Raw genomic sequence first — 26,588 nt, forward strand, 5'->3', positions numbered from 1 at the left:
TATCTACACAGGATGGTGTTTTACCCCCAACCCGGCTTCGTTTCCCAGATGCCAGGAAGATGAGACAATGAGGCATTGTTCTAAACTCTTCCAGGCTATCTCTCTCTCGGGTCACACAAACCACATCTTGTCAATGGATGCCAACTTTAGGTTTTTATCACCAAGCCATTGTCAGCTCAAGCTGTCTCTAGAAAAAAAACATTTCCCTTGACCATACGCCCAGACTATCTGCAGGGAGCTTGCAACTTTAACAGTTGCCAGCCCATGCTTCAAAAGACTGCTCTCAAAGAAAAAGACTCCTCTCAGAAAGGGAGAGAATGGGTCCTAAGAACCTTTCTCTATTTCATAAAACAACCATTTGGTGCATAAATATAACAATCTTCTAATCCTGCAACCACAAATCAGTTAAGTGTGGCATTGCTTTGATGGCCTATACAGGGATGGAGCCAGCACTGGTGGCTGACATGTAAACAGTATGGCATGATGGTCAAAGACCCAAAGGAGATGGTCTTATAGCGGAGTATATTAGTAAAAAATAAAGGCTTTTCCTTTTTTCTGATACAGAAGAGTGAAAAGCTGTAATCTGATGGGGAGGCTTCAATAAGAGTGGCACTACAGTCTGACAGCCATGTTTCAGTGAGAAACATGCGATCAACTTTGCACTCAGTAATGAGGTCATTCACAAGAATGGATTTATTAGTGATTGCTCTAACATTTAAAAGTGCCGTATTCAATGAGGTGTGGGCCAAATTCTTAACAACCCAGTTATTAATGTTACAACCAGTCTCTTATCTATCAGAATGGTAGGATGTTGTATAAACTCACTAGAAGGCGGAGTTAGAGGAACATAAATTAGTTTACTCACAATAACCATAGTGCCATTTCTACAGGAGTTGATATGCTTTCCTCTGTTGCTTATTTTGACATAGAGGACTGGAGCACTACCAGACCCTGTCCTTCAGTCTCTAAAATAGTTTGTTGCTGGGAAAATGTTCCGAACCGAGGGGGCCAGCGAGAATTATTCTCTTCCCTCTGCAAACGAGGGTGTTGAATTCTTTTTTTATTCCTTCCACAAACTGTAGGCAGGCCACAATCTCTCACCATCGAGCTACCCACAATGATGGTGGTCGTGATGGAATCTGATGGGGAAGGAAGGGGGAGCGGGATGGGACTGCCTCAGGCAGGGGGGCTTCCCTGTAGCTCAGTTGGTAGAGCATGGTGTTTGCAACGCCAGGGTTGTGGGTTGGATTCCCACGGGGGCCAGAATAATAAAAATAAAAAAATATGAAATGTATGCACTCTGGATAAGAGCATCTGCTAAATGACTAAAATGTAAATGTAATGGTGGGTTTGAGCCAGGCTAGCCTGACTCTTTGCACCTGCAACAGCGTATGGCTTCGGAAACCCCAGGAAGCTGGAAGATGGCCCGAGACCCTTCTGTCTTGAGTCACCTGCTGAACTGTGGTGGCTGTTCGAGAGGGTGCCACTAGGCGGGCACTGTCTAGTGGTATACTCCCAGTGCTGTCTCCTGGGGCTGGTACGTCCGTCTCAAGCGGGGCAAAGCTATTTGATAGCTGGATTGGATCTTATCTGAGTTGAGCTGAACATCTGTTGGATTGGGACAGATCAATGCTGCCTTACTCATTGACAGCTTTGCTATAACTGAGATTCGGTTTGTCTGGGCTATAGCAAGGTCGGTGAACTTAGAAAGAAGGTTATGCTTTTCTCGCAGTCGAGTGAGCAGCCGGAGGATCTCTTCCCTAAGGTGGTGCATTTATGGCAGACAAATCCCTGTACGATCATCTTGCGATTGTGTGGAAATTGGCTTGCACCTAAATAATTTGTGCCCAGCCGTGGATAAAAACACAGGTGGGCTTGCACTGCTAGCATTAGCCTGCTCCATTTTCATGACGGCTAGCAGCAAACTCCTACTTAACAGGGATCCAGAACACAAACTTGCAGTCCCGGCTGTAAAGGCTAACCGCATCACGGAATCCGTAGCAATAAAAACTTTAGCTATGACGAAAAACATTTACTGAAAACTATTTCATAAAACAACAAACCGAGTGTAGACAGTCCTATGGCTACATACTGTGTGTGTAAGATGAGCGGAATGGCACGCAAATGGCGATAGCTAGCTTACGGTGGTCCGACACAATGGAAGAAAACATTATAGACAAAAGACTTTACTCTTAGTGCATTCGGGAAGTATTCGGACCCTATGAATTTTTTTCACATTTTGTTACGTTACAGCCTTGTTCTAAAATGTATTCAATTATTTTTTTCCCCCTCAGTCTACACACAATGCCCCCTAATGACGAAGTTAAAACAGGTTTTTAGAAATTGTGGCAAATTTATTAAAAAGAACAAACTGAAATATCACACGTATTCAGACCCTTTACTCAGTGCTTTGTGAAGACCCTTCGGCAGCGAGTCTTATTGGGTATGATGCTACAAGCTTTGCACATCTGTATTTGTGGAGTTTCTCCCATTCTTCTCTGCAGATCTTCTCATGCTCTGACAGGTTGAATGGGTAGCGTTGCTGCGCAGCTATTTTCAAGTCTCCAGAGATGTTTGACTTGGTTCAAGTCTGGCCTCTGGCTGGGCCACTCAAGGACATTCAGAGACTTGTTCCGAAGCCACTCCTGCGTTCTGTGCTTAGGGTCGTTGTCCTGTTGGAACGTGAACCTTCGCCCCGGTCTGAGGTCCTAACCTGCTCCAGAGCGCTTTTCAATAAGGATCTCTGTACTTTGCTCTAGTTAACCATTCCCTCGATCCTGACTAGTCGCCCAGTCCCTGCCGCTAAAAAACATCCCCATAGCATGATGCTGGCACCACCATGCTTCACCGTAGGGATGGTGCCAGGTTTCTTCCAGGTGTGACGTTTGGCTTTCAGCCCAATCTTGGTTTCATCAGACCAGAGAGTCTTGTTTCTCATGGTCTAAGAGTCTTTAGGTGCCTTTTGGCAAACTCCAAGTTGGCTGTCATGTTCCTTTTACTGAGGAGTGGCTTTCATCTGGCCACTGTACCATAAAGACCTGATTGGTGGAGTGCTGCAGAGATGATTGTCCTTCTGGAAGGTTCTCCCATCTCCACAGAGGAACTCTGGATCTCTGTCAGAGTGACCATCGGGTTCTTGGTCACCTCCCTGACCAAGACCCTTCTCCCCTAATTGCTCAGTTTGCCCAGGCGGCCAGCTCTAGGCAGTGTCTTGGTGGTTCCAAGCTTCTTCCATTTAAGAATGAGGGAGGCCCCTGTGTTCTTGGGGACCTTCAATGCTGCAGACAATCCTGTCTCAGAGCTCTACGGACAATTCCTTCAACCTCATGGCTTATGCTCTGACATGGACTGTCAACTGTGGGACCTTTTTATATAGGCAGGTGTGTGTGCCTTTCCGAATAATGTTCAATCAATTGAATTTACCACAGGTGGACTCCAATCAAGTTGTAGAAACATCTCAAGGATGATCAATGGAAACAGGATGCACCTGAGCTCAATTTCGAGTCTCATAGCAAAGGGTCTGAATACTTATGTAAATTAGGTATTTCTGTTTTAATTTGAATACATTTGCAAACATTTCTAAAAACCTGTTTTTTTGCTTTGTCATTATGGGGCATTGTGTGTAAATTGAAGAAAAACATTTATTTAATCCATTTTAGAATAAGGCAGTAACAATGTGGAAAAAGGGAAGGGGTCTGAATACTTTCCCAATACACTGTACATTTTAAAAACGTGCGTGTGCATCTATCAGTTACATGTCAGTACATACTGTTGGATTCTAGCTTGAAATATACTTATTCATGTTACCAGACTAGAATTTACTGATTACTGTACATGTATAAGGAATGTATATTTTGGGGTCAATGGAGTGTGGCTATGAACTATGGAAAGTTACTGACTGAGACGAGGGAGTGCAGAAATGTTACATTCTGTCAAACATGAACGTTAAATACCATGACTCTTGAGGGAGGCAGAAGGCAACAGTCTGCTTTTAGTCACCTGAAGGTAGGACAGCCGTGGATTAAGAAGAAGTGAGGAATTCGGCCCGAGGTCAGGTTATATGAAGTGAGAAGGAACTGTCCTACTACACAAACACACATACTTCCATGCCCACGATGGATCTAGCATGAGGCAGGGCCGTGACTATACCAGTGAGAGGAACCAAATAAAATTGTATTTGTCACGTGCTGAATATAACAGCTGGAGATCTTAGTGAACCGCTTATTTACAAGCCCTTAACCAATAATGCAGTTTAAAGAAAAATACCTGAAATAATAAGAAATAAAGTAACAAATAATTAGAGCAGCAGTAAAATAACAATAGCGACGCTAAATACATGGGGTACCAGTTAGTCAAGGTAATTCAGGTAATGTATACACGTGGGTAGAGTTATTAAAGTGACTTATGCATGGACAATAACAGTATCAGCGACGTGGGGGGGGGGCAATGCAAGTGGTCTGGGTAGCCATTTGATTACATGTTCAGTAGTCTTATGGCTTGGGGGTAGAAACTGTTTAGAAGCCTCTCGGACCTAGACTTGGCGCTCTGGTAACGCTTGCTGTGCGGTAGGGCCTTCCTCTGACACTGCCTGGTACAGAGGTCCTGGATGGCAGGAAGCTTGTCCCCAGTGATCTGCTGGGCCTTACGCACTACCCTCTAGTGCTTTGCGCTCGGAGGCCGAGCAGTTGCCATACCAGGCAGTGATGCAACCAGTTAGGATGCTCTCTGGTGCAGCTGTAGAACCTTTTGAGGATCTGAGGACCCATGCCAAATATTTTCAGTCTCCTGAGGGGGAATAGGTTTTGTCGTACCCTCTTCATGACTCTTGGTGTCCTTGGACCATGTTAGTTTGTTGGTGATGTGGACACCAAGTAACTTGAAGCTCCCAACCTGCTCTTCATCAGCCCCATCAATGACAATGGAGGCGTGCTCGGTCCTCCTTTTCCTGTAGTCCACAATCATCTCCTTAGTCTTGATCACGTTGAGGGAGAGGTTGTTGTCCTGGCACCACACGGCCAGGTCTCTGACGACCTGCCTAAATGCTGTCTCGTCGTTGTCGGTGATCAGGCCTACCACTGTTGTGTCATCGGGCAAACTTAATGATGGTGTTGAAGTCGTGCCTGGCCGTGCAGCTTTTCAAAGCACTTCATGGCAACAGACGTGAGTGTTACAGGTCGGTAGTCATTTAGGCAGGTTTCCTTAGTGTTCTTGGGCACAGGGACTATGGTGGTCTGCTTGAAACATGTTGGTATTACACACTCAGACAGGGCGAGGTTGAAAATGTCAGTGAAGACCCTTTCCAGTTGTTCAGCGCATGCTCGGAGTACACGTCCTGTTAATCCATCTGGCCCTGCGGCCTTGTGAATGTTGACCTGTTTAAAGGTCTTACTCACATCGGCTGCGGAGAGCGTGATCACACAGTCGTCCGGAACGGCTGGTGCTCTCATGCATTTTTCAGTGTTACTTGCCTCGAAGCGAGCATGGAAGTGACTTAGCTCGTCTGGTAGGCTCGTGTCACCAGGCAGCAAGCCCTGTCACATCCGACGAGCGGTGGAGCCGGTGTAGTATGATTCGATCTTATTCCTGTATTGACGCTTTGCCTGATTGTTTATTCGTCGGAGGACATAGCGGATTTCTTAAGCTTCCAGGTCAGAGTCCAACTCCTTGAAAGCAGCAGCTCTACCCTTTAGCTGAGTGCGGATTTTGCCTGTAATCCATGGCTTCTGGTTGGGGAATGAGAGTCAATGTGTGGACGATGTAATCATTGATGAATCCAGTGACTGATGTGGTGTACTCGATTTCATCGGAAGAATCCCGGAACATATTCCAGTCTGTGCTAGCAAATCAGCCCTGTAGCTTAGCATCTGCTTCATCTGACCACTTTTTTTTTTTATAGACCAAGTCACTGGTGCTTCCTGATTGAATTTTTGCTTGTAAGCAGGAATCAGGAGGATAGAATTATGGTCGGAGTTGCCAAATGGAAGGAGAGGGAGCGCTTTGTACGCATCTGTGTGTGGAGTAAAGGTGGTCAAGAGTAAAAAATATATATATTTTTTTCCCCTTCTGGTTGCACATTTAACATACTGATCGGAATTTGGTAAAACGGATTTAAGTTTCCCTGCATTAAAGTCCCCGGCCACTAGGAGCGCCGCCTCTGGATGAGCATTTTCCTGTTTGCTTATGGCAATATACAGCTCATTGAGTGCATTCTTCGTGCCAGCATCGGTCTGTGGTGGTATGTAGACGGCTACAAAAAATACAGATACTCTCTAGGTAGATAGTGTGGTCTACAGCTTATCATAAGATATTCTACCTCAGGTGATCAAAACCTTGACACTTCCTTAGATATCGTGCACCAGCTGTTTACAAATATACGTAGACCGCCACCCTTTGTCTTACCAGAGGCTGCTGTTCTATCCTGCCGATGCAGTGTGTAACAAGCCAGCTGTATGTTGATCACGCCATCGTTCAGTCACCACTCGGTGAAACACAAGATATTACGGTATTGTCCCGATGGTAGGATATACTTGAATTAAGCTCGTCCAATTTATTTTCCAGCGATTATGCGTTGGCCAGTAGTACAGATGGCAAGGGCAAATTAGCCACTCATCAGCGGGTCCTCACAACGCACCCCGATCTCTTTCCGCGATTTCTTTTCCGTCTCTTTCTCCAGCGAATGACTGGGATGAGGGCCTCTGGGTGTCTGGAGTAAATCGCTCTCGTCCAACTCATTAAAGAGATTCTTCATCCGGTTCAAGCTCTTTTCGGTCATCAGAGACAGTAGCAGCAACATTAAGAAAATGTGGAAAAAATAACAAAATAGCACGGTTGGTTAAGAACCTATGAAACGGCAGCAATATTCTCCGGCGCCATTTAATACTGACGAACAACAGATGTATTGTCTGTCTAGATGTGCAGGGAGTTGACTCCGCCTCCTTGGAGGGGGTATAAATATTCAGTACCAGTCAAGATTGGACAATCTAGTTGATTATCCCTGGGTTAGGGCGTTCGTCATTGGTGCTGGTGGACCTTAAGTCAAGAGCCTACAAGGGAATCACCCTACTCTCACATTCTTAGGAAAATACAGTACCGGTCAAAAGTTTTAGAACACCTACTCATTAAAGGGTTTTTCTTTATTTTTACTATTTTCTACATTGTAGAATAATTGTGAATACATCAAAACTATGAAATAACACATGGAATCATGTATTAACATTTTTTTATTTTTTATAAATCAAAATATATTTTATATTTCAGATTCTTGTGGAAGTCAAGGGGTGTGAATACTTTGCACTATATATACCCCCCAATGGTTTAGACTTTTAGAGGTTAACAGAAAATGATGGCAAGTGTTGCGATAAGACGGCCACCCGCTCGCTGCATTTAATTGTTCTTCGCCACTGTGTGTGTGTTGGTAGAGTACAGTAGATAGCCTGTTACTGTGATTTGATGCCGGGATGAATTCATTGACAATGTTGCTTTTTCCCCCCTCTCTCTCTGTGGCCCAGCATCATATCCCAAGTGGATGTGGACTCAGGGATAGAGAACATGGAGGTGGAGGACAGTGACCGCAGGGAGAGGAGGAACCTGGCTGAAAAGGTAGGCAGGGCTCCCAATCCACCCTCTTCCTTCCGGTATGTACTTTGATCAGTCGCTCTTTGGCTGTGTTCAAAATGGCACCCTATATTGCGCACTACTTTTGACCAGAGCCTTCAGACGCAGCCTCTATCATGAAAAGGGTCTGCCAAATGAATGGGCGAAAACATAACTCTTTTTCTATTTTATTGTGAGTTATTATATCAATACTTTGGACCAAATGAGCTGGGGATTCATGTACTCCAAATCAAATAAATGTGTGTTTGTCACGCGTCAATACAACAGATGTAGGCTTTACCGTGAATGCTTACTTATGAGCCCTTTACCAACAGTGTAAAGGTAAGAAAATTAGTGACACAATAGATGACAATAACGAGGCTATATCAAATTATGCTGTATATATACAGCACATTTCCAACATGTAATGTAACACAATGTTCACAGGAAATACAAAAATTAAAGCTGCAATATTTGCTGCACAACAAAAATACGATAAAAAAAAATATATAAAATGACAAACTGAATGACTTAAAAGCACCCCAAGGAAAGCAAAGCAAAAAATGTTTTAAGATCTCTTTTTTAAATGTGTCCACAGTTTTGGCACCCCTCAAGTTCTCTGGCAGGCTATTCCAGAGGCTGCCTCTCCATGCCTCTTGGTCCTAGGCTTTGGGATAGTTAAGGACAATGCCAGAGGACCTGAGTGACCTACTGGGTACATAACTTAAAAGCATGTCTGACATATATTGGGGTGCACAGTCTAGGATTTCTTTAAAAACAATAGAAAATCTGGCAGACAGTGCGGAGACCATAAAACCAGTGTAATGTGTGCTCTCTGTCTGGTCTTGGTCAGCACCTGTGCTGCAGCATTCTGTATGGTTTGCAGTTGACCAATGGCTTTCTTGGGTAGGCCAGACAGAGCATTATAGTAGTCAAGCCTGCTTGTAATAACAGCATGGAAGAGTCTCTCTCTGTTTCAGCCAGAAAGAGAAACTGATGCACCTTGGCAATGTTCCTGAGGTGGTAAAAAGCTATTTTAGTCACATTCCTATTGTGTGATATTATTTTATACATTTCGTTCAGTACCTTAAATATAATTGTTTTTTACTTGGTGTTTTTATCTTTATAGCCCGTGAATAAAAAAATGTGTCTAGATTGTCTCTGTGCATTGGCTCAAACAATAAGTACCTCAGTCTCCACTTTCTGGATGATGGAGTTTTGAAATCAGTGGAATGCCCAGTGGAATTAGAGTATGATAGCTAATGGAGAAAATTCTGGTGTTTTGATTGCAAATATGCAGAGGGAGTCAGAAAGAGAACATACAGAAGACTATTGACATACGGAGACAGGTATTTTACACATCTTCAAACTAAGGGCAACCATGGCATCTGTGACAGAGGGAGTGGCGTCCATCCATGTATACGGGTAAGATAGTCTAGCAAGCTACATTTTCAGATATTACACGTTTGTAATTTAGTCTGTCGTTTTCATTTCAAGTTAAAGCGTCCGGTTAGCTTTCTAGGTGTGGAAATGCAAATAGTCTGGGTAGCCATTTGATTATCTGTTCAGGAGTCTTATGGCTTGGGGGTAGAAGCTGTTTAGAAGCCTCTTGGACCTAGTCTTGGCTCTCCGGTTACGCTTTCCGTGCAGTAGCAGAGAGAACAGTCTATGACTAGGGTGGCTGGAGTCTTTGGCAATTTTAGGGCTTTCCTCTGACACTGCCTGGTATAGAGGTCCAGGATGGCAGGAAGCTTGGCCCCGGAGATGTACTGGGCCGTACGCACTACCCTCTGTGGTGCCTTGCGGTTGGAGGCCGAGCAGTTGTCATACCAGGCAGTGATGCAACCTGTCAATATATCCACATCATTTTCCGTCCTCATGATGCCATCTATTTTGTGAATTGCACCAGTCCCTCCTGCAGCAAAGCACCCCCACAATATGATGCTGCCACCCCCGTGCTTCACGGTTGGGATGGTGTTCTTCGGCTTGCAAGCCTCCCCCTTTTTCCTCCAAATATAACAATGGTCATTATGGCCAAACAGTTCTATTTTTGTTTCATCAGACCAGAGGACATTTCTCCAAAAAGAATGATCTTCGTCCCTATGTGCAGTTGCAAACCGTGGCCTGGCTTTTTTGTGGCGGTTTTGGAGCAGTGGCTTCTTCCTTGCTGAGCGGCCTTTCAGGTTATGTCGATATAGGACTCGTTTCACTGTGGATATAGATACTATTGTTTGTACAGATGAACGTGTTACCTTCAGGCATTTGGAAATTGCTCCCAAGGATGAACCAGACATGTGGAGGTCTACATTTTTTTTTTCTGAGGTCTTGGCTGAGTTCTTTTGATTTTCCCATAATGTCAAGAAAAGAGGCACTGAGTTTGAAGGTAGGCCTTGAAATACATCCACAGGTACACCTCCAATTGACTGAAATGATGTCAATTAGCCTATCAGAAGCTTTTAAAGCCATGACACCATTTTCTGGAATTTTCCAAGCTGTTTAAAGGCACAGTCAACTTAGTGTATGTAAACATCTGACCCACTGGAATTGTGATACAGTGAATTATAAGTGAAATAATCTGCCTGTAAACAATTGTTGGATTGTTTGTGTCACAATTGCACAATTGTTTGTCATGCACAAATTAGATGTCCTAATTGGCTTGCGAAAACTATAGTTTGAAAAACGAGTTTTAATGACTCCAACCGAAGTGTATGTAAACTTCCGACTTCAACTGTTTTGTATCCTCTAGTGAACTGTTTCGTGATTGATAGCATGTGCTTTCATCGTGTCCCAAAAATCTTTCCTCCGACACTCATGAATAAGGCCATACAAAGTGATTTTTCACCTTTTACCTTTTTTGATTTCATATGATTAATTTTAACGATTCACTTCATTATATTTGTTGGGATTTGGTGAGTTGAATCATTTGAATATAAATAATTTGTGAATCGTGAACATTGTATTTTCGAAATGTTTTTTTATTTAGATGTAGCCTTTCTTTTGGATTTAGATGTAGCCTTTCTTTTGGCTTCAAAATTCAAAAGGCACGAGCACATCTGACCTATCTTTTTTGCAGGTGCATGGTAACAGTCAACTAAAATAAGAAACCCTCACACTGCTCTTGATAGTATCACTGCTCTTTAATAAGCTTTACATATCGGCCTCGCGGCCTTCGTCAGAGCTTTACGTATCGGCCTCACGGCCTTCGTCAGAGCTTTACGTATTGGCCTCACGGCCTTCGTCAGAGCTTTACGTATTGGCCTCACGGCCTTCGTCAGAGCTTTACGTATTGGCCTCACGGCCTTCGTCAGAGCTTTACGTATCGGTCTCACGGCCTTCGTCAGAGCTTTTGAGTTATTAAAAAATTAGCACCCTTATGTAGACCAAGCCCCACCCACATCCGTTCCACACATCGAATGGGTTTGGAGTCGAGGGAAAACAAAATTTCTACCAAATATCACAATATGCATTTCATAAATATTAGAATAAGGTGTGTACATAACCTATTAAACACGTCTGTAAAACCACAATGAGGACATCGACCTACCAAGCAAGCTTTCATAAATCATTGTGTTCAGTGAAAGAGAAATGTCAGAGTAATCTGAAATGGGGGCATAATTCATGTTCATAACATACATTTAGGCATTTCATCAAACCTCTTGAGCGTCTCATCCCGTTAGCGGGATCATTTTCCAGCGAAAAACTCCTAGCGACATTAGCATAACGAAATTCAATATTTTTTTTTTTCAAATATAGGACTGTCTCATATCGTTTTATAGATACACCTCTCTTGAATCGACCCTCGTCGTCCGATTTCAAAAAGGTTTTACAGGAAAAGCACAACATTAGATTATGTTAGAGGAGTACATGGTAAAAGTAGCATAATTTGAATTTTCCGACCAAGCACATGCATCACAAATAACCAAAAAACAGCTAAATGCAGCACTAACCTTTTACAAACTTCATCAGATGACACACCTAGGACATCATGTTACACACAGCATGCATTCTTTTGTTCAATAAAGGTCATATTTCTATATAAAAACAGCATTTTACATCGGCGTCTGACGTTGGCTAACTATTTTCCCATAAAATGCGTCCCGGGAAACAGTGCTACAATTTCATAAATTACTATTCGAAAACGATTTTTTTATTTTATATTGTCAATCTAAGATTTATAGATGAATATCTCTTGAAAACACCCGTCATAACAGATTTTAAATTAACTTTACAGGGTAATCACACTTTGAGATAAAAGGGGATGCGATACTCAGAAAATGAGCTAGAAAACCTAGCTCGGCGCCATCTTGGAACAATCGCAAATCACATCTGATCTTGTATAATATTGTCAATAATCCCTCACCTTTAGTTGTCTTCATCAGAAAGCACTTCCAGGAATCCCAGGTCCACGACAAATGTATTTTCGGTCGAAAAAGTCCATCCTTTATGTTCCATTAGCTTGCTGTTGTTAGCGCGTCTGAAGGCTGTATCCAAATGTTGATCCGTGCGCGGGACTTAGGTTACGAAAAATAACTTTTTTCCCTCCTTTAGGTTCGTTCAAACATGTCAAACGTTGTATAACATTAATCTTCAGGGCCTGTTTCAACAAGAGAGCCAATAAGATTCGAGTGGGACGATTTCATTGTGTTTCAAAACGTTTCCAAAGATGGGGGTAGACACGGCCGCCGACGTCACAATGCTGATGGCCCTCCTACTGTGACCAATTGCCACAGCGTCTCCTACACTGAGTTTCGACAGTAGACGGCTCAAAACACTTTGTAAAGACTGGGGACATCTAGTGGAAGCACTAGAAAGTGCTCAATGAACGTTTTTTCACGTTGTGAATTACAGGGAAGGCTGTGAAGTCGAGTCCACAATTCAGAATCCCACTTCCTGTTTCAATCGGTCTCGGGGTTTTGACTGCCATATGAGTTCTGTTATACTCACAGACACCATTCAAACAGTTTTAGAAACTTTAGGGTGTTTTCTATCCATATAAAATAAGTATATGCATGTCCTAGCTTCTGAGTTTGATTAGTAGGCCGTTGAAAATGGGAACAAATGTTTTCCAAAATGCGCTGTGGCGCCCCCTATGGTAGGATATCCGTAAGAGGTTTTAAGACCTTTAGGAAATAATGTCTGGAAGGTGAAAATCCAAAAACATTCTCTTTTTCTCAGACAGGGGAGGTGATAGAGTATTATTTATATCTTAACTTACTCTATCCCACAAAATCTGAAGGTAGAAATGTAATGTTTTAGGTCATTAAAATGTACTGCGACTGGATAATCCCTGTCGTTTCTCCTGATTTTTACTTTTATGTTCACTAATTCTCTGTTTGAGAGAACTAGAGGTTTTACCTACATAGCACAGCCCACATGGACATTTAATCATGTAGATGCATGGGTGGTAGAGCACATAATATCATTAATTGGAACCGTTTTCCTGTGTGTGGGTGGCAGAAATATTCACACTGTGCGCAACCTCTGCATTTATAGCTACCATTCGGAAGAGGGCGTGAAAGAGCCTGGCTGATTTTGTTTTGTGGCTGGCGGTTGACATGAACCAATTTATCGCGTAAATTGCGACCTCTCCTATACACAATAAGTGGTGGATTTTTAAATTCGGCCAGCTGGGTCGATGATAAAACATGCCAGTGTTTCTTGACGGCATCTCCCACTTTTCGCGAGTTCAAAGTATATGTGGTGGTGAACATTAGTGTTCTTTAGCTTTTAGCGGGTCTTTTTTGTAGCAGTTCATCGTGTTTTTCCCAATGCCAAATGAAGAGCTTCATCCACAGATTGTGGAGAGTAGCTTCTTAGAAACCTAGTGCGCATCTCCGCTGCTTTTTCTAGATAGTCTTCTGTGGAGTGGCATATACGGCGCAGTCTGAAAAACTGGCTTCTTGGAAGTCATCTTTTTAATGGCCCAGGATGGAAGCTGTCCCCGAGTAATAGAGTATTTCTGTCCGTTTCTTTTCTATACAGAGTTGTAAACGGTTCCATTTGATTTCTCAATCCACATATCGAGGTAATGAACACGTTGAGTGTCACATTCAATAGTGAATTTGAGATTGGGGTCAATGTCATTGAGTAGTGCCATAAAGTCTGACGGCTCTTCTCCTGTTGATTCCCATATGCAAAAATGTCGTCAATATATCGATACCACTTCAGGACTTTATTCAAACATGGATTTTCGTTTTTATTATTAACAAAATGTTTTTCAAAAAGACCCACATAAAGGTTGCATAGCTTGGAGCGAATATGGAGGCCATCGACGTTCCATTCGTTCGGAGGTAGTATTCATCATCAAACCTGAAAGTTAAACGTCAAAACATATTCAGCTCTAGAATAAAGTTTGTTGGTGGGTATTTGTTAGTATGTCGGTCTATCAAATAGTGAGCTAGGGCTGCTAGCCCCCCCACATGGGGAATGCTGGTATATAGACACTTGAGATCTGTGACCAAACAAGTCTTCTGTTAAACCCGTTATTGGTGAGCTCTTGTTTATGAAATCGATAGTCTTTCACACATGACGCCAATGCTTGCACATGAGATTTAATTAGAGTCTACGAAGTTCGACAATGGCTCTAGCATTGAGCCTATAGCAACCTCTGGTCTGCCTGGATAATTGCCTTGTGTTCTTGGTTTGTGTAATTTTGGTAAAATGTACAGGCATGGACCTATGGCACATTTGCAGCAAATATATTCATATTCAGGTTTTGAGATCAGGTTGTTTAGTAGGGCTTGTTCCAGATTAGAGCATATATCCCTTTGGAACACCTGTGTGGGATCAACACTCAGTTTTCTATAGAAATGTTCATTACTGAGTTGTCTCTGAATCTCTTTGTATTTTTCATAGTCTAAAACGACCACAGAATCCCTCGTCTGCAGGTTTGATAACCAACGCTGACTCGTTCATTAGGTGCCTGTTCTTCTGTTCTAGTGAGGTTCTCCTGAAATGTGGTTTGTTTTTCTCGTATATACTGACATGATTTTTTTTTTTTGACTAACCTACAATAGGTATTAATCGGAGTTAACTATAGGATAGAATTAGCTTTTGGGCTTAAAATTGGTACCAGTTCGTTGTTGGGTTTCTAGGTCCGAAGCAGTGTTTTGAGGACACGTGCTTAAATTTAGTCTTGCGAAAGAATTTAAACAGATCTACTTTTGTATCAAATGGTTTGTCTGGACATGTAGGTACGAAAGAGAGGCCCTTAGATAAGACAGACTTGCCTGTCAGTAAGCTCTTTTTTTGGAGAGGTTAATTACTGCATCCTGCTGTAGCTCCGTATCCACGGCCTGTGTTCCTGGTCCCTTCTTTCTACCGCTTGCCTGCTACATTGTTTATTTTCTTTCGTGGCTTCAACACTTGTTTTGTAGATACTTCCAGTTGATTTGGGCATCTAATGTATGGGGCATTGCAACTCTCTAGATGTTAGTCAGCCTGCAAAGTAAACACTTCTAAGGTAGGCAAGATAAATATGGCTGAACTTGGAAAAGATACAGTTCCTGATACATTTGTGGGCTTGCTTCACTTGAATAAGATTTGTAGCTTACCATAATCACTTGATCTTTGATATAGTGAATTATTTCAAAAGGCATAATGTATTTGGTTGCAATGTTTTACGTCCAGGGTGGTCAACCATCCTCCAGAAGAGCTAATGGGTGGTTAACCATCCTCCAGAAGAGCTAATGGGTGGTTAACCATCCTCCAGAAGAGCTAATGGGTGGTTAACCATCCTCCAGAAGAGCTAATGGGTGGTTAACCATCCTCCAGAAGAGCTAATGGGTGGTTAACCATCCTCCAGAAGAGCTAATGGGTGGTTAACCATCCTCCAGAAGAGCTAATGGGTGGTTAACCATCCTCCAGAAGAGCTAATGGGTGGTTAACCATCCTCCAGAAGAGCTAATGGGTGGTTAACCATCCTCCAGAAGAGCTAATGGGTGGTTAACCATCCTCCAGAAGAGCTAATGGGTGGTCAACCATCCTCCAGAAGAGCTAATGGGTGGTGTGCAGGCTTTTATTTCATTCCCCCTCTAACAAACTACATTTTAGAAATGAGCTCCTCAACCGGACCTTGATCAACTGGCTCTGCTGTGTTTGAGCATGGCTTGATCAATGTCTTTTTATTTAACCTTTATTTCATCAGGGAGTCATACTGAGACCAAGGTCTCTTTTACAGATGAGTTACAGAAAATACAAATGCAATCAGAAAGTCATAAACAGACATTCATCAGTAAAAAGGTCCGCAATCAATGTTCTGAATTGGCCCAGAGGCACCAGAACATCACATTCATCAGTAAAAAGGTCCTCAATCAGTGTTCTGAATTGGCCCAGAGGCACCAAAACATCACATTTCACTACATTTTGAATTGTTCCACAAATAAGGTGCAAAACAACTAAAAGCTGATTTACCTAACTCAGTACAGACCAAAGGAATTTCCAGAGTCATCTGTCCCTGAGACCAGGTGTGGTAACTCCTATGTCTAAAGTTTAGTAATGATGTTAGGTAAAGTGGGCTTTATAAAAAATGTATAAATAGCAATGTATCAACCTATGTGACCTCAGAGTGCAAACCAACTTTCTGGAAGCGAATGCGAAATGAGTGCTAAAACTGTTGCCCGTATTAAGCGCAGTGCACTATGATAAACTGCATCTAACGGCTTTAATGAAGTAGAAGCTGCATTCATATAGAGGATGTAGCCATAGTCTAGGACCGAAGTTCCTAATAAGTTCCTAATCAGCTTTCTACTATTTATCGAGAGGCAGGACCTATTTCTATAGAAGAAGCCCATTTTTATTCTCAGCTTAACTAACTCCTCAATAGGCTTTTTAAAAGACACCTTTTCATCTATCCAGATGCCCAGATCCAGATGCCCAGTAAGCAGGGACACGATCAATATGGACACCAACCAAAGTACATATGCTTAAATCATGAGTTATTTTTATGCGCTTTAGAGAACAACAAACACTTCATTTTACCTGCATTCAATACTAATTTCAGGTCAGTAGAATTATTTTGTTGTACAATGAAGGCAGACTGTAGTTCAGAGAGCCTGGTCAAACGTGGGTCTAATAGCAGACACAACACTATCATAATACAATGAAGACAGGCTGTAGGTCAGATAGAGCCTGGTCAACTGTGGGGGAAATGGGAGACACAACAGTATCATTGGTATACAATTGTGAGTTACAATTTTTTTTTTTACAGACAAGTTAATGTAAACAGTAAAAAATATAGGACCCAAAATTGACCCCTGCGGGACACCTATCTTAATATCCAGGAATCCTGATTTTTAACACCATCAGTAGATACACATTGAGTTATATCTGTCATCTAATTTTTTAACCAGTTACATGCAGCCTGGCCTAGGGCAATTGAGGAAAGCCTCTGAATTAGCAGTGCGTGATCAACCGTATCAAAAGGTCCATGAAGAGGGCAGCACAATGTTGCTTTTTATCCATACAATTAACCACATTTGTAACTAGGGTGCCACAGAGATGGTGCTATTTTACATTACATTTTAGTCATTTAGCAGACGCTCTTATCCAGAGCGACTTACAGTAGTGAATGCATACATTTCATACAATTTCATACATTTTTTTTTTTTTTTTTTTTTTCTCTGTGCTGGCCCCCCGTGGGAATCGAACCCACAACCCTGGCGTTGCAAACACCATGCTCTACCAACTGAGCTACAGGGAAGGCTATGACCTGGTCCTGGTCTAAACCCGATAGATGTACATTTAGATTACATTTCAAAGATCAGATAGATCTTAGCTGAGAATTAATCAAGGATTCTAATATTTTAGCTCGGCAAGAAAGTTTAGAAATAGGCTGATTTTAAAAAAAATATATATATATATATATTTTAAAAATATTTTAAAAAATATGTATTATTTGGGTCACAAGGGTCACCACTTTTGTGATGGTGTAGTGGGCCGGCTTCCAAACCTGGGGATAGTACCAGATATAATCGTCAGCTCAAAAATATGGGTTAATGATTTAGAAATTGGATCAAGCATTTCATCTAGCACAGCAGATGGTGAATGTTTTCATTTCAGCAATTTACTATGAGTTGACGTGTTCACCGTTGAGAGGCTGGTAGAGGGAAGAGCAGTCGATTTGACTGTCAAAAGCCACCGTTTCTCTCAAATAAAAGCCGGCAGAGAGAAAATTATTTTAAAACGTCACTTATCCCCTTCTCAGTTATGCCAGAGTCAGACAGAACTTGCTTAGGCAGGTAAGAAGAGGATCACCAGCAGTCCGAGAGAGCTTAAACAGTAGCTTGATTTAGCTTCTTTTTTTGAGATAGTACATACGTTTCTCAATTGTCTGAAAAATTACCAGTCCACTACAGTCAGTTTTCCTTGCTTTGGCCCAGGCCTGATGTTTTTCTGGCCCTATTTTTTTCTGTCAAAAATATTTCCTAAATTCACCAAACTTGCTTCAGAAACAGGCTCATTCATCGAGTGAGTTTTACTTCAAATTAATTAATTCAAAGGCATATTTCCATGCTTTCAATTGTGTAAGATGGCTGAACTCATCTCTTAACTGGTAAAATATACAGTGTATTCAGACCTCTTGACTTTTGTTACGTTACAGCCTTATTCTAAAATGGATGAAATTTCACATTTTACATAAGTATTCAGACCCTTTAATCAGTACTTTGTTGAAGCATCTTTGGCAGCGATTACAGCATCAAGTCTTCTTGGGTATGACGCTACAAGCTTGACACAACTGTATTTGGGGAGTTTCTCCCATTCTTCTCTGCATATTCCCTCAAGCTCTGTCAGGTTGGATGGGGAGCGTTGCTGCACAGCTATTTTCAGGTTCTATCCAGAGATGTTTGATCGGGTTCAAGTCTGCGGTCTGGCTGGGCCACTCAAGGACATTCAGAGACTTGTCCGGAAGCCACTCCTGCGTTGTCTTGGCTGTGTACTTAGGTTCGTTGTCCTGTTGGAAGATGAACCTTCACCCCAGTCTGAGGTCCTGAGCGCTCTGGAGCAGGTTTTCATCAAGGATCGGTCTGTACTTTGCTCTGTTCATCTTTCCCTCGATCCTGACTTCATCTTTCCCTCCCAGTCCCTGCTGCTGAAAAACATCCCCACAGCATGATGCTGCCACCGCAATGCTTCACCGTAGGGAGGGTGCCAGGTTTCCTCCAAATGTGACGCTTGGCATTCAGGCCAAAGAGTTCAATCTTGGTTTCATCAGACCAGAGACTCTTGTTTTTCATGGTCGGAGAGTCCTTTAGGTGTCTTTTTTGTCTCAAATAGGACTGTCTTTTTACTGAGGAGTGGCTTCCTTCTGGCCACTCTACCATAAAGGCCTGATTTGGTGGAGTGCTGCTGAGATGGCTGTCCTTCTGGAAAGTTCTCCCATCTCCACAGAGGAACTCTGGATCTCTGTCAGAGTGACCATTGTGTTCTTAGTCACCTCCCTGACCAAGGCCCTTCTCCCCCGATTGCTTAGTTTGGCCGGGCGGCCAGCTCTAGGAAGAGTCTTGGTGGTTCCAAACTAATTCTATTTAAGAATGTTGAAGGCCACTGTGTTCTTGGAAATGTTTTGGTACCCTTCCCCAGATCTGTTCCTCAACAAAATTATTCTCAGAGCTCTCTGGATAATTCTTTCAACCTCGTGGCTTGGTTTTTGATCTGACATGCACTGTCAACTGTGGGACCTTATATAGACAGGTGTGTGCCTTTCCCAATCGTGTCCGATCAATTTAATTTACCACAGGTGTACTCCAATGAAGTTGTAGAAATAAATCTCAAGGATAATCAAAGGAAACAGGATGCACCTGATCTCTGTCGAGTCTGATAGCGACGGGTCTGAATAATCTTTGTAAACATTTCTAAAAAACTGTTTTTGCTTTGTCATTATGGTTTATTGTGTGTAGATTGAGGAACATGTTTTATTTAATCCATTGTAGAATAAGGCTGTAACAAAATGTGGAAATGGTGAAGATCTATGGAAAAGTTAACGGCATGTTTAAATTAAGTCTCTGTCCAAGGTCCTGAACGTGAACATGGACAGGCCCTGCCCTACTGTGATTTCCAGACAACAGCTCTGTCCATTGTGCTAACCCCAATAGTTTGATTTAAGATAAATGGACTGTCACTTGGTTGATGTTAATCCAAATTAGTTGTCTGATATTTAGTGCTGCCTTATTGAATGTCGGCTTTATATTTCAAAATGAAATCTAATTGAATCTCTTAACGTTGATAGAGAAATATAATGCTTTGACTGTTATTTGTCGATTTAAAAAAATTGTAATGTAGTTTGTTATTACTACCTTACTGAATGCAGGCCTTATTTTTCTAAATTAATTTGAATTGAAGGAAAAAATAAACGGTGCTGTTGATCGTCACTTTGTTTTTTCAAGTTCACATGTCGGCCTCTTGGCCTTCGTTTCACACATTGAACCCTGATCCCCCTGCATTTACCCAAGGGTATGTAAATGTTGATTTTTACCGCCTATCGGTACACTCAACATGACCGCAGGTCCACCTGTCACTTGAACAGCATTGTCCGCTCTAGCTAGTACTTCTAACTCTCCATGGGTGTGCCTGTGTGCCAGGAATCCGCTGAAACCTCAGATGTCTCTGAAGAGCAGGCTCTGCAGCTCATCTGTAAGATCCTGCGTGTCTCCTGGAAGGAGCAAGACAGAGATGTCATCTTTCTCCCCTCGCTTGCCGCAGAGTTCCACCAGAGCAGCCCCAAAGACGGTAGGGCAACGATGCAGGAGAGTTAGATTAGTGCTTTATGATATTGGCATCAGAATGCAATAGCTATAAAAAATATATCTCCGCTAACCCAACGTTTCTGTTGCAATTTCAAGAAAATATTTGTGGTAAATTGAAATGCAAATAGTTTTTTCTCTCATGTATACTATTGTACGTTGCACTGCAATGACAAATCACAAATGAAGTGTGTGTGTGTGTGTGTGTGTGTGTGTGCTATTTCTCATCCTCCTCCCAGTCTACTCTGACTTCAAAGACCTGATTGGCCAGATCCTGATGGAGGTTCTCATGATGTCCACCATGTCGCACATCCACAACCCCTTCGCCAGCCTGACTGCCACGTCCCAGCCAATTGCTGCTGCTAAATCTCCCGACCACCACCTGACGCTGGTTCAGCCCTCTAGCCAGGGCGGCAGTCCCATGGCCACCTGTGCAGGCTCATTTGGGGCCAGCTCTCTGTCCAGGCAAGTACGCACCAATGACCCACAACTAGCCCCCAGTCCTGGGTAAAGTCCTCATTAAAATGCAAATCAATTTATAACATTTTTGACATGTGTTTTTCTGGATTTGTTTGTTCTTATTCTGTCTCTCACTGTTCAAATAAACCTACCATTAAAATTATAGACTGATCATTTATTTGTCAGTGGGCAAATGTACAAAATCAGCAGGGGATCAAATACTTTTTCCCCTCACTGTAGAGCTCCCCTACTTTTGACTAGCTCCCATAGGGCTCTGGTCAAAAGTAGTACACTGTAAAGGGAATAGGGTGCCATTTGGAGTTTAGCCTAAACTTACCATTTGCACATATGGTTGTTCAAATTCAACCAGTGCCATTTAACTCAATCTCTGATTAGAAATTGTACCAGACTCCCTGATGGAATCCATTCAAAATAGGGTCTAATGGAATTCCTATATTGACAGAGATTGAATTGTTCCCTTTCTTGTAATTGAGGCCTACTCAGTAGGAAGGGTTGTCTTTTTTTGAACTGGCACAGTCATGGTATCGTTCTTCGTTAAGTTTTATGTAACCCCTTTGTTTTGCCATGTTGTCCACAGCCTATACGGGTGTAGTCCACACCCACTGGCTTTGAACCCAGCCAGGATGACCTCTCCATCTCTACCTCCCTCCACCCCCTCCTCCCCACATCCAATGGTAGCCCCAAGTCCCCCTACCATGGCCAACCCCTCTAGGCTCTCTCTCTCCGCCCCCCTGCCCGTCTCCCAGCGCTACCGGCCCTACTCTGTCACCTCTCCCTGGGGGTTCTCCACCCCCCCCCCCTTGCCCCACTCTGGCTAGCCTCCCTGGGTTGTCCTCCGTCCCTGCATGTTTCTCAGTACCGCCCATCGCACTGTCCCAGGCCCCAGCCCCAAGACTACCAACCATCCCCCAGTCGGTTCTCCTTCCCTCCCCCAGACCTCGCCCGCCCAGCTCCATGCCCCTCCCTCTGGTGCCCAACTCGCCCAGAGCAGCTGCCCGACAAGCTGCCCGGATCCCGTCTAGGTACCTCCTCAACCACCTGTGTGACAGAGTGACATGCAACAAGCTACCTTACTAAAACATTAATCCTCCTCCAGCCTCCGCTGCCCATGATATATCCCTCCTAACACGATTGGATTGGGGTATGAACTGAAAAGCTTGCTCTGTAGATTAAAGGTGGTTGCAAATGCTGTCAAATGAAATGAGAAGTAAAGCCCTTTCCACCAAGTTACAATTTAAATGTACTCTCTTGTGGTGCATGCCACTTCCTGAAATGTGCCACTAGACACTTGGGATGTGTCCCAATTGGCACCCTATTTACCATATAGTTCCCTACTTTTGACCAGGGCCCATAGCGAATACGGTATGGTGCCATTTTGGACGCAGCCTTTGTTTCGTGGGTGATACTAGTCTCGTTGGGCATTCTTCCAAATCTCGTCTGGTACTAATATAACACTTGACCTGAGTGCACGTACCTCTTATGTCTGGTGTAAGAAAAACACGTTTAGCTAGCTTGTGTATTGCTACATGATGATGGGCTACTTGTGTAGGCCTACTGCATAAATTAATATGGGCGTTTTCCCAGACAGAGATTAAGCCTTGTCCTGGACTAAAAATGAATTTCTACGGAGTTTCTCCATTGCGTTTTTGTCCAGGGCTAGTTTTAATCTGTGTCTGGGGAAGAAGTCAGAGTAAAGGTTTACATATAATTTCCACCCATAAACCTTCAATTCTCTGATTAGAACAATTTACAATCGCTGTCATAAAAAAATTGTGTGTATGTGTAAATGGAATGCTCAGTGTTTGGTGAGTTGGGACATTGGCCCAGTTCTGACGAATAGAAACTTGGAGCTGGAACAGTGTCATTGAGAAACCAGGAGAAAAACCCTTTATTTTGCTTGCAAATGCATTGCTTGTCCTGCATGTTTTTTGTGTGAAACATAGCTTTGGTACTCTTTGACTATGGTGGCTGTAGGAGCCCATGTGTCCTTGTATCTTCATATAAAATGTATTGATGGACATGGAATAAGGTCAGCACTAGGGGAGTAGTCTGGTGTTTTACTCCACAGTGAATCACAATCAGGGTTCAGTTCAAGTCCGAGAGAAAGCGTGCTAGTTATATCACTTCCTTCCTACGTCCTTTCCTCAGTGCTACCCTCTTCCTACGCTACCCCACCCTCTCTTATATATGACCTGCGTGTCTAAACTGTCCATCAAATCCCTATCTTAGTCTTCATGTTTTTCCACCCTGACCACCTATTTTATCCCTCCTTCCTCCACGCCAGCCCCCTCTCCTTTCTGTTCTTCGCCCTCTCTGACATGTCTCAGGACAGCAGCGACGAAGAGGATGAGCAGGAGGAGGATTTTGCGCAGTTTCAGTTTGGGTCCAGGTATACACCGCTGCACGGCCTGTGTGTTCAGTAGACTCACCGGCAGGTAGGCCTGTACCCTACCTGCCCTAAGCTCTCTCCTGGCCCTTTACATTAAGTCTGAATTTGTCCTGCTAGGTGACCTAAACTGGGACATGATTAAACCACCTGACCGAGTCCTAAAGCAATGGGACTCCCTAAATCTTTCTCAGATTATTACCAATCCCACAAGGTATGACTCCAAACACCCAGAAAAGGCTACTCTTAATGTTATCCTCACAAATAATCCTGACAGGTATCAGTCTGGTGTTTTCTGTAATGACCTTAGTGATCACTGTTTTACAGCCTGTGTTTGTAATGGCTGCTCAGTGAAACGACCTGTCCTGATTTGTCATAGACGCTTGCTAAACAACTTTGTTGAGCAACCTTCCTTCATGAACTGGCCTCTGTAAAATGGTATAGAATCAGCTTGATCCCCATGGCGAAGACGCGTGGACCTTCTTTTTTTCCGTGGTATTGTTAACACGCCCCCATAATGAACATGAGAATTAAAAACAGGTTCAGCCCCTGGTTCGACCGTGATCTTGCAGAGTTACTCCACCTCAGGAATTGCATTTGGCGATAGGCTCGGCACACACATACTGAGGCTGACTGGCTCTAGTTCAGGCAAATGAGAAATAAGTGCGCTCAGGCTATCCAGAAGGCCAAAGTTAGTTACTTTAAGGAGACGTTCTGTAAGTCAGGATTCCTATTTGACTCAGCCATGCCTCGTTGCTCGTCCAACATTTCCTCATCTCCCACCCCTTCTAATGCGGCTATCCCCTATGCTTCTCCCTCTTTTCCCCCTGCCCCCCAACAAAGTTTCTCCCTGCAGGCAGTTACTGAGTCCAAGGTGCTGAAGGAGCTCCTGAAACTTGACCCCCAAAAGACATCTGGGTCAGATGGTTTAGACCCTTTAAGGTTGCTGCCAATATCATCGCCAATCCTATCACCAGACTTTTTAACCTGTCTCTCCTTTCTGGAGAGGTTTTATTATTTTTATTTTTAAACCCAGCCCCCGTCCCCACAGGAGGCCTTTTGCCTTTTTGGTAGGCCGTCATTGTAAATAAGAATTTGTTCTTAACTGACTTGTCTAGTTAAGTAAATAAAATATTTAAACGTCATGCTTCAGCAGTGTGACAAGCCTAGCCACTAACCGCTGAGGTTGCATCCCAAATGGCACCCAATTCCCTACTTAGTGCACTAATTTTCACCAGAACCCCAGGTCCCTGGTCAAATGTAGTGCACTATATAGGGAATAGGATGCCCTTTGGGACGTAACCAGCATTAAACCACTGCAGGCCAGCTGCAGCAGGAACAGGTTGAGAAATGTAGAGGCTCTAAACACTTTCAGATTTTACGGGCCTCGGCTGTATTTGAAGCTCAGCCTTAGAACTAGTTTATTTCTGTACGGATTGAGGCAGGGTGCTCAGCCTTAGAAAAAAAAAGATTGACTTGGCTAGCACTGCAGTTAGTAGCCTGACCAGGTACTCAAGCACTAGAATCCTGAAGGTCTTGGAAATAATCAGCATGAGTTTGGACCAGGATTGTAGGTTCCCAGTGAATTAGGCCTGTCATGTACTGTAGCTCAGATGGCCAATTTCTCTAGCTCTCGGATCAAATTTGTGATTTGTTGAAAGGATCAAAAGTTTAAACCTGTCTGTCAAGACCAGGCAAATGAGCCTTGGACGTGCATGTCGGAGACGGTGTTTAATCTTTCTGCAAACAATATTCAGATCAAAGACGACAACAGGTTTGATCTTGTCTTCAGATGGTGTCTGTTGCTGCAAGTGCTGCTTGCTGCAGCCCGGATAAACAATCTGCTCGGTTGAAAGTGCAAGTTCTCAACCAATGTCACAAGACAATCAGTTCTTCGTTCTGTGCATTCAAATCTCTGCTAGAAATCTGTCAAGCACCCTTTGGCAGAATGATTATCCACAAAATTCTTGCAGTCACTAAAAAGTTAATTTCTGCGGTATTGGCAGAACAGTTTTTGCCATACGTGTGCAACGCAGCCCTGCTGTTTCCTAGCGATAGTTTGTCACAAACCTGTATAAATGATTTATTTTTTAATTAACTTTTAATGTCTGCAACTGTAGATAACATGACTAACGGTATAGCCAGAGGTTTGTGGTGATGTGAAGATGCTCACAGGTTACCCACCGGTCTGTCTTCTGAAACAGACCACTAGCAATGCATTAGCGTAGACACCTGTGAACCCTTGTGGTCAATGGATATATCTGTAGAATCCATTACCTGTATTGTGTTCATTAGGCACCAAATGGAAGAAAATGGACTGAAACAAACCAGGAGGGAGCAAGCAACTACATGGAGTTGAACAAAAAGAAACACAAAAGGTTGCAAAAGGTTTTCTGTTGCGTGCCCTATTAAACATGACCCAGCTTTAAACTTCAAACTGCTATTGAGGGAAATTATTGAAGGAATTTTGTCAAATCGAAGAGTTAAATTAAAAATGCTGAAACACAATGTTGCAGTACTGTAGCTAACGTTTGACATTTCTTTCAGGAGAACCTGATAGGTCGCTTATTTACCACATTTGTCTACGCGCCTTGTTTCTTATGGTGCCTTGGTTCTGCTCCTGTCGTTCTGTTAAATGTAATGACTTTGTTTCCCTCTGTTTTACCCTCCATCTCTCTGTGTAGTCTGGGTGTGTCTGCAGGGGGAATGGACTCGCAATCCTGCAACGACTGCTTCTCCATCGAGGCGTGCATGGAGACTGAGATGCTCAACTACCTCATCGAGCGCTTCGACAGTGTAGGCATGGAGGAAAGTAAGGCGCCAAAGGTAAACTGGAAACACCCCAAACATATGTGGCTCCCCACCTTATGGTTGACCCCATCTACTCATTTGGAAGTAGGGTTTTGGAATTGCCGGGGACCTCACGATACGATATTATTGCCGTACTTTGGTGCCGATATTTATTGCGATTCGATACTGCGATTTAATTTTTTATTTATTTATCCCCCCCCTCCCCCCCTCATGGAAATGGAAGTACTGAAAACATGTTGGTTCACAATTTAAAAATAAGATGTAGAACAAGCTATAGGATGAAAAATTGTCGCAGGTACAGCCCACGAGTGCTAGCTAACGCTACTTAGCACAATTTTTTTTTTGTATTTTACCAATCAATACATGGAGTCAAAGTAACATCGTCCCAAAAATAATATAGCGATGGGTTTCTATAGATTTTTCCTCCCCCCCCATCACTATTTGGAAACACCATTTTAAGATCGTGTCCCCAAACAATACTTACTTTTCTGCCATGCGTGGTGTGCTATGCCTAAGACCTCGGGTGGTAGCAGAAATGTCCTGAGATGAGGCAAAGTTAAATTTGCACATCGCAACGC

The 26,588-nt window shown here is 43.0% G+C and overlaps 1 protein-coding gene across 6 annotated transcripts in view; it reads left to right on the forward strand.

The window, feature by feature from the left end:
- LOC115168980 (ubiquitin conjugation factor E4 B) overlaps nt 1–26,588 on the forward strand; it is an 87,321-nt gene that overhangs the window by 10,985 nt on the left and 49,748 nt on the right. For 3 of the 6 annotated variants that reach the window (XM_029724573.1, XM_029724572.1, XM_029724574.1), the window contains 4 exons: nt 7,509–7,599; nt 20,172–20,319; nt 20,573–20,798; nt 25,884–26,025. In XM_029724573.1, the coding sequence (XP_029580433.1) occupies nt 7,509–7,599; nt 20,172–20,319; nt 20,573–20,798; nt 25,884–26,025 (607 nt within the window). Of the gene's footprint in view, nt 1–7,508; nt 7,600–20,171; nt 20,320–20,572; nt 20,799–21,628; nt 21,836–23,097; nt 23,203–25,494; nt 25,578–25,883; nt 26,026–26,588 lie in introns of those variants that run through there. The other 3 variants (XM_029724575.1, XM_029724577.1, XM_029724576.1) reach the window with 3 other exon arrangements.

This window comes from Salmo trutta, chromosome 30 (genome assembly GCF_901001165.1).
Source record: "Salmo trutta chromosome 30, fSalTru1.1, whole genome shotgun sequence".
Classification (NCBI taxonomy): Eukaryota; Metazoa; Chordata; class Actinopteri; order Salmoniformes; family Salmonidae; genus Salmo; species Salmo trutta.